Genomic DNA, 9,148 nt, shown 5'->3' with positions numbered 1-9,148 from the left:
CAAGCCAATGTCTAGTAGCATGACTGAATATTCAATAGTGATTATGCAATGGTGCTTCTTGGCCAATGTTAATCTCCTATAGCAATTGATCACACTGGTCCCATGAATTTATTTACATTGAAAACTTTGCTTTACTTGATATCTCCTTTCAATAGTGAGTCTCATACCTTCTCAATTCTGTCCTGTTAGGTGTTTTTAAATTACATACATACATAAAAGAGCAGGATTTAATTTGCACATGAACTTTCAACTATCACCGTTTCAATGTAGTTAATTTGAATTGAATATACATTTTACATCAGTATTTCTTGAATAGGTATTTTATAATGTGTAACAAGATAGATATATTTGAGCTGTGTGCTTTCTATTCCTATATTGAACCATTTAAGGTTTACTTTGTTCATAATCTTGTTACAATGTGGTGATATGAAAGAAGTAAAATTTCATGTTTTTTCCTTTGCAGGACATTAGTTGGAAGACAACGCTGGTGGAAAGAACTGAGGTTTTCTTGTGGACGTCATCAACCATTATTGCAAGATGGAGAACATAGATGCCAAGGTTATCAAGCATCTTCCTTTTTTAAATAAAATGTTTAAAGAAATGTGCCACATTTAGTTTGTTTAGCAGTAGATCCTTTATTGTTATGGATGCACCATTACCACTCTTTACTACAGATATTGATTCTGAGCCTATATGGTATTGGCTTATATGGTTAACCAATGATTCTATTTCTACACGTATCAATGCATCTCTATTTATTTCAATGTCAATGTCATATGGTCATAGTTATAACATCACATTTCACATGTATCTCATAATAGCATTGTCTTTTTTCTCTTTCAATCTCTCCCTGTAAAATAGCCTACCTGTGTTTTTCCATTGTATTATTAAACTGTATTTATGTTTTATTAATTTTGTATCTTGTTATATCTTTTAATTTGATTGATTATTATTTATAACAACCAGGGTTGCCATTATTCCAAATTGTTGATTTCTTGCGTACAAAAAAAAGAAAAATGCCTGAATGCTTCATCTTTATAAGCATGTCTATATTTCTGGTAGAGGGATGTGGTTTGTGCGTGAACTCATTACATTCCTACAATAATGCTCTCTAACCTCTTTATTCGTCTTATCCCTCCATAATCTCTTTCTCTATACAGCCTGAGGATAACCGGGTACCTCCTCTACTGTGTGTCAACAGCGGTCATCAGCTCACTGCAGTTTGGCTACAACATTGGGGTCATCAATGCACCTGAGCAGGTGTGTTTTTTTTATTATTGTTTTATTCTTTATTTTGATCCCCATTAGTTGTTATCAAGGCAACAACTAATCTTCCTGTGTGGGCAGGCACGGATGCAGATGTGAAGGTTGCAATAGTTGCTATTGCATGTACATATATGTGTTTTATTACATGTATATGTACATACATACCAACTATTCGCCTGCTTTATTCTCCACCCATCTATCATCCATAGCAACACTATATTATCACCGACATCCAAGTTGGGCGATCCCCTTTGAACAGCCCATCTGAGGTTATATATCATCTGGCTTCGCGTCTCGCTCTGCCTACTGAGATAACCCATTATCTCCAGCACCTAGTGTGCTCTGGGAAACAAAACAAATGCACCCACTTGCACGTGACCACGCCACTCCCATGCGTCCTCTATATTACGCCGGAAGTGGTCACGCCTCACCCTTCCTCATTCGTTTCCAACGCGGAAGCAGCTTAGATGCACTTCTGAACTGGAGATTGTTATGTAGAGAAAGATTACGCAATGTTGGGCTTCGCCAGAAGTACGCCAGCCCCCGGATCGTTCTCGGCACGTCCACAGCGCGGCGGTCCTATCCTGTGTTTTTTCCTCGCCGCTTGACAGCGGACCGATGGACTTCGCGCAACGTTTGGCAGTCTAGCTACGTCGCGCTCAGGTAGGACCTGCGCTGGCAGGCATTGGTACTGGCATGTGTAATACTGCTCGTTGTCTCGTGAGGCGACCGGGCGATGTATTGGCGTGGGGGGGGCGGGATATTTGGATAAACGTGGTCATCATGACTCTTTTGGATGTTTCTCCAAGTATCTTAGCGCGTGCAGCTGGTGCTAATGCTACAATGTTGGGGCGCCGTTCCCATGTACCCCGCCGGGGCTGTCTTTACTCTTCCTCCTCTTAACCATTCATGCTGATGGTCAATCGGTGTCTAATGTTAGGACAGCCGAAACACGTCCAATCTTTCGCCGTCGACTAAAGACGCACTTCTTCAACCATTATCTGAATTTAAAAAATAAAATAAAAAATCTAACCCTAACTAACCTTACTGTCATGCACCTGTCCTAATAAACTAACCTACACTGTAGCACTCAACACTTTTATGAACATTGTTGCTCAGCTGATAGAGTTGTGCCCTTCCTGATGGCTTGTCGTACAGAACATGTAAGTCGCTTTGGATAAAAGCGTCAGCTAAATGACTAAATGTAAATGTAAATGTAATGTTGGGGGTTTAGCGGAGGCTTATTTACCCTTTACATGGGTGGATGGGCTGACGACAGGGCTCAGGGCAGGTGTGCATTTTGTGAATCCATGAATTGAAAATGGGGGACCCTGATGTAGACAGGACTAACGTTTTCTCTAGTCTGCATCCCCTTAACAATTGTGTGTGTTGGGCTAGCCCATTCTGCAATATGTTAATAGAGTTTTCGTTCATTCATTCATTTATCCCTTCACGGGTGCACACCGCAGTGGAGGTTGTTGCATGACTACTAGTGGAGCAGTGCTTCACTAGTAATAGACTTTGGTCAGCAGCCGCCACTGGTATTCCGTGCTTAGTGAAGCAGGTGGCATCAATCATTTGCCCTGACATGGTGAAACGGTATCCCGCCCGGCCGACGCCAAGAGGCGAGTCGGCCCGGCAGGTGGCTGGTGGGCTGATGAAGCTTATACCGCCGCGGTACAGAATTTAGCAGCAACTAACAACATTGCTCAATCGGCTGCTTTTCTGTCAAAAATGGTGTTGGGTGGTGGGGCCTTAGGGCCAGCCGACGTCAAAACCATCGTGCAAGGTTTTGAGGTTATTCAGCTTTTGACCCAGCCGCAAGCTATAACCGCAGGGAGGGCTAGGATGCTGTCAACGGTTGTTCACAGGCATCTTGGTTGGAGCAATCTCCCCTTGAGGAGGGGAGGGGTCTCCTCCTCAGGGCTCCCCTCTCCGCGGGTGGACCTTGGTCTGCCCACGGAGGCGCGGGCGGTATTTGACCTGGGCTCCACGCCGCCCCACACCGCGCAGCCAGAGGTGAGAGCACGGCCTCGCCAGCGGCTGCGGCGAGGCCCCCGGCCAGCGGCCATGTTTCTCCCGCCTGAGATACCCTGGACACAAAGAAAACAGGTGATCACAAGGCCGACAACCTCGGCGGCCCGAGGGATCGGCTATATTAGATGGGCACGCCCTAAAAAAACGTTGCCATCTAGCTGTGTCTAGCACGCTCTCCGGTTACTCCCCCCCGCTACGCTACGGGACTCAGGGCTCTGATTTGTCCCCTTTGGCTGCGGGCCGCGTTCTTCCAGTGAAGCGCAAGCTGCCCCACATTTCGCTTCTCATGGAGACAGGGGCTGACACCCAGTTGCTAGCTAGGCCTGGGTCTGTCTATGAGAATGCTGTGCTGTCAAGTGGCTCCCACACCACACGTCCTGCATCTGTGTTTGGTGAGCCTGGTGGTGTATCTGTTGATGGAGCAGGGTTCCCTGTATCTAAAAAGATTTGTCAGAGGGGGAACTCTAGGCCCAGGAGGTCGCAGCGTGGGTTCCCCCCAGCCCCGCCCTCGCCAGGCTGGGTATTACGTTAGTGCCTCCCCCGTCTGGACTTCCGATCCTGCGGTGGTCAGTTAGGCACGCGTAATTTGGGTGGTAGTAATATCACTACAGGGCTACGGTGTGTAGAGACCCACCCTATCGGGCAGTGTGGGACCACACACCATGCATGTCCAGCTGCAGAGCAGGCTGTCCTCAGCAAGCTAAGCCGGGAAGATGCTCAGCGGGGAAGCCTATGTCAGCAGGGGTGATGGCTGCTCCCCCCGTATCAGACCGCCCCTTCTGTCGGGGTCCCCCCCTTGGGTGCGATTGCCTCGTTGGTAGAGTCAGGGTGCGATATCCCGGCTCCGCGGGACACCCTGCTCGCGCGGTTGGCGAGACCAGGGTTGACGACACACAGCGGGAGGGACCGGGCCACCTATCTACGATTCCTAGTGGACCAGCGGCAGTTGGCGGCGGGGGCGCTTTGGAATTTTTTACCACGTAGTAGCCATATGTCGGTGTGGATGGAGAGAACACAGAGGGCGGCGCTTGTGTTACAGTTTACACACCCCCGCCCTCTGTTTTTGGGTTTGGTACAGACTCTATTGAGTCCGCGGCAGTGACGGCCCTGGCTGAGGAGATTCATTCTCTGGCGGCGAAGCAGGCCGTCGTCCTCCCGATATTCTCTGGTGCCCGAGAAATCGGTGGGGGGGGGGGGGGGGTGTCAGACCCATACTGGACCTGTCCCATGGAAGGTTCAGAATGTTGACCGTCACCCACCTGTTAAGCGCTGTCAGGTGGGTGACTGGTTCACCTCCATAGACCTGAAGGATGCGTATTCGCATCCCGATCTTCCCTCCTAGGACATACCTACGCGTCCTTTTCAGGGCTTAGCGTACGAGTACCAGAGGCTGCCGTTCGGCTACTCTCTGGCTTCTCGCATCTTCACCAAGTGCGTGGAGACCGCGCTGGGGCCTCTGTGTCGTCAGGTGATACGAATTTTATTCTACCCTGGATGACGTTCTGGTCCTCGGCCGGTCAGAGAAGATCGCCAGGTCTCATACCAGGCAGGTGGTGGAATTCCTCACCAGCCTGGGGTTTGCTGTAGACTCGAAGTAGAGTACTCCTCTTCCCAGTCAACGGGTGGAGTACTTGGGCTTATTTCTAAGCTCAAGGTCTATATGGGCATCCCTCTCAGAGCGGCGGCGAGTGTATGTTCTCGGCGCGCTCGGGAGGTTCCGTCCTAGGACTGTTACGGCGCTGTCCGTGATGCGCCTGCTCGGTATGATGGCATCTGCTCACTCTGTGGTCCCTCTTGGCCTCCTCTTCATGAGGAGGATACAGAGGTGGTTTTTCCAGTTTGGAAATAGACCCGGTGAGAGACAAGTGGAAGCAGCTGAAGGTTCCCATGTCAGTACTGGGGGACCTCGCCCTCTGGGGAGGGCCTGGGGCCTTCACCAGCGGGGTCCCCATGGGCAGCAGGCTGTCACACGTCACGGTCTTCACCGACACCTCCCTCATGGGATGGGGGGGGTGTGTCGGGCCAACGCAGTAGGGGGCAGTTAGCAGGACCATGCTGCCCAGTCAGCACTACGTTTCAATGTGTTGGAATTGAAGGCAGTCCTTCTGGTTCTCAAACGGCTCGGCCACCTTGTGGTGGGCAAGCATGTTTTGATCAGGACGGACAACACGATGTCAGCGTCGTATATCGACAGACAGGGAGGAGTACGCTCCCCCTGTCTGCACCGGGAGGTGGTTGAGCTCTGGCTATGGGTGTCTCTCAATCTGCGCAGCCTGAGGGCTCTCCACATCCCCGGCAGGGAGAATGTAGGTGCAGATGTGATGTCGCGGGGCGGTCCTAACCCCGACGAGTGGGGACTACGTCCAGACATAGAGCAGACAGTCCCACCAGTGCCCCTTGTGGTTCTCGGTCAGTCGGAAGGACAACCCCTCTCTGGGGGTGGATGCCTTCTCGATGTATCCGTGGCTGCCCGGGATTCTGTACGCGTTCCCCCCATACACCTGATAGCTCAGCTGTTGGGGCGGGTACGTCAGGAGCGCGGGACTTTGATCCTGGTCGCGCCGGGCCGGGGCTCGGCTGTGTGGTTCCCGACCCTGATTCAGCTCTTGGTGGCCCCGCCGTGGCCTGTTCCGTGGTCACCGCGGGCCCTCTCTCAGGCACGCGGAACTCTGTCTTCTGCCTCCTGTTCTGGGGCGGCCTCTAGGCTTGGCTGCTGAAAGGGTGAATCTGGTGGGAATGCGTCTTAACTCGTCTGTGGTTAATGCCATCCGGAACGCGCGCGCTCCGTCCACTACCGCGGCTTACGCAGGGAAGTGGCGTATGGTTCGAGAGTGATGTGAGGTTGGGGGCTTGGACCCGGTGTCATGCCCCCTGGACTCGGTTCTGTCCTTCTCCAGTCTATCCTGGATGGGCGGTCGGCCTCGACAGTGAAGGTATATGCCGCAGCTATATCTTCTTGTCATGTGGGCTTTGAGGGCAGAACACTGTTCAGCCACCCTCTCGTGGGACGTTCTTGCTTGGCGCACGGCGTCTCAAGCCTGTGGAACATTCTGTCTCCGAGTTGGGACCTCCAACTGTTCTGGAAAGGCTGTTGGGGGCCCCGTTTGAGCCTCTTGAGCAGGCGCCATTGGATCGTCTGTCTTACGACCGCGTTCCTTTTTTGGGCCATCACCTCCGCTAAATGCGTGGGTGAGCCATGTGCTCTCTCGGTGCGGTCGGAGTACCTGTCTATTCAAGCCGATAGCAGGCGACTCTGTGGCCTGATCCGGCCTTCGTGCCAAAGAATATCCGGAGCTCTTGTTGCTCCTCGGATATTGTGCTTCAGGCGTACCTTAGTCGCACGTGAGATCTCAGGGCTTCCGATCAACTGTTTGTTTGTTAAGGTGGCCCTCGCGCGGGTAGGGGGCGCTGTCCAAGCAGCCCCTGTCACATTGGTTGTGCGGGGGCATTGCCCTTTGCTAAACGTTGGCAGGACAGGTTCCCCCCGGGTGGCGTCAGGGCGCACTCCACTCGTGGTGTGGCGGCCTCTGCTGCCCTGTTGGGGGTGGCCTCGGTGGAGGACATCTGTGCTGCGGCCTCCTGGTCCTCCCGAGTCCTTTCGTTAGGTTTTACCTCATGGACATGACTGGGGGTTCTGTCTCCCAGGCGGTCCTGAGGTCCGGGACCTCTCCTGTATCCCGCCATCAGGTGGGCTAGCAGGGGTGTGTGGATGTGGACTGCGGGGTGCTGTGTCACACGTGGTCCCGCTTGCGCTGTGCGTTCGGGGGTGCCTGGTTCCCCTTTTTTCGCACTTTGGTGGAGTTGACTGCCTCCCCCCCTTCGTTAGGACGGGCAGGTGGATGGGACTCCCCTCCTCCCTGGCTGGGGCTTACGGGCCCTCAGGGGGTGCATTTGTCGGGGCCACGCCTCCGCTCTGCCCTTTATCTCATTAGGCAGAGCGAGACGCGAAGCCAGATGATATATAACGTAAGGTTATCCTATAACCCATACTGGCTGAGCGTCTCGCTCTTTAGCGCCCTGAGGTCCATTGGATGTTTTCCGCTTATGGAAATTGAACTGGGAAGGGTGAGGCGTGACCACTTCCAGCGTAATATAGAGGACGCATGGGAGTGGCGTGGTCACGTGCAAGTGGGTGCATTTGTTTTGTTCCCCAGAGCACACTAGGTGCTGGTGATAATGGGTTATCTCAGTAGGCAGAGCGAGACGCTCAGCCAGTATTCATATAACTAGGGTTATAGGATAACCTTACGTTTCTCTCCTCCACGTCACCTGTGGTGTTTTTTCTTTTCTTCCTATTGCTAGGGTTTTAGTAAGTTGTTCCTTATCTTCATTGGGGAATGTCTGGGAGTGTCGCATATTTGGATTTTATGGTGTTTTTTTTTTCTTGATTTATTGTGATGTTTCTTCTTGAATTGTTCAAGAAGACTTGTACAACCTATAAATAATGGCTACATTTATATACCGTAGTGCTTTTATCCAAAGCGCTTTACAATTTGTTCCTCACATTTTACCCATTCACACACTGATGGTGGAGGCAACCATGCATGGTGCCAACCTGCTCACGCAGCCCGGGAATCGAACAGACGACTGCTCTACCTTCTGAGCCACTGTTGGCCCACGGGGGCATTACCTTGTGATTTTGGGCTTTACAAATACATTTGATTTGATTTGAAGGCTTCTTAATAGTTGTGCTTACTGAAGGATTGTGTCTATCTCTGAGTCCTTGTACAGTACATTTTGTGTGTTTTTGGGCAGGGCTTATCAATCACTCACTTAGTGAACCAGTGTCCTCACCAACACTCAAAACTCAAAACCCCTATATTACTTTATTTCACATGCAGTCTTTCACATCATGTTCTGACCCTCATGCTGTGTTGTGTGTGTTTCTGTGTACGCCAGAAACTGCGCAATTTCCTGAACACATCCATGATTCATTATGGAGGTCCTCTCAGCCCAGAGGCCAACACCATGGTGTGGAGTGTGGTAATATTGAGTTGAATTTCATAAACAGCCTTGTATACTGTTTAGCAGAAGTGGTGGCAGGAATAGTTGAATAGACAAAGGTCACCCCCACTAGGTGATCAGATTAGTACTGTATGGTAAATAAGGCCCAAAGGGTCAAAGCGATCATGTCACACCCCCCCTCGTGAGACAAGCCAGGCCCCTTCATCTCAGCAAAAGATCACACGGACGTGGGCCACCGATGGGCCCCTTCTGTCTCTGTCCCATCACGTCGCCACAACCCCAGGGGGGGGGCTGCCAGCGCCCACAAGGACACCCCCCACAAGAGATCAACCCCCACAAGAAGACGCTGGATTGGACCAGCCATATGTATTATTGGCTAGAAATGATAGGATATAAGGGCCTACATAGGGTTATTCTGGAGCTCTCAGACAAAACACAACCCCAGGGGGTCTGTTGAGCTCCACCGCTTCACCACCAGAGAGACTGCTGTGCTGTTTGCATTTTATGTGAGTAAAATCATGGGAAAACACCATTTGTTGTTTAAAGTTTAGTGTAAATCCTTAATCTCTGAAACCAGATTTACTCATGTATAAATGTGTGCAGCATGGTCAATGTATGTTCAGATTATGTTACCGACTGTTTTATGTACATTATTGAGGTTGGAGATGCAAACCTGATTGTGATATTTCTGTACAACGGACAGCTCTGTTAATGTTCTCTGATCATCTTTTGTATGTAAAAGTCAACCTTTTATTCACCCTTGGCCCTGACTCAAATAAATCAGTTGAGTTGAAATACAGTTCTGGTTTGTCTGGCTTACACGTTTTATTCCTCATCTGCTAAGTCAGATGAGGAGACCAACGATTCTATCAGTATGAAT

At 50.7% G+C, this 9,148-nt stretch overlaps 1 protein-coding gene across 1 annotated transcript in view; it reads left to right on the top strand.

Moving 5' to 3' along the window:
- The first annotated feature begins 435 nt into the window (after window positions 1-435).
- The window catches only part of LOC311246272 (solute carrier family 2, facilitated glucose transporter member 3-like), a 76,033-nt gene continuing 67,320 nt past the window's right edge, over window positions 436-9,148 (top strand). The window contains exons 1-3 of the mRNA XM_084336404.1: window positions 436-558; window positions 1,161-1,260; window positions 8,203-8,276. Of these exons, the coding sequence (XP_084192530.1) occupies window positions 551-558; window positions 1,161-1,260; window positions 8,203-8,276 (182 nt within the window). The 5' untranslated portion in view covers window positions 436-550. The remainder of the gene's footprint in view (window positions 559-1,160; window positions 1,261-8,202; window positions 8,277-9,148) is intronic.

This window comes from Notolepis coatsorum (genome assembly GCF_963971535.1).
Source record: "Notolepis coatsorum genome assembly, chromosome: 19".
Lineage (NCBI taxonomy): Eukaryota > Metazoa > Chordata > Actinopteri > Aulopiformes > Paralepididae > Notolepis > Notolepis coatsorum.
The sequence above is the reverse complement of the archived record's forward strand: the minus strand, read 5'-3'. Positions and strand labels throughout refer to the sequence as shown.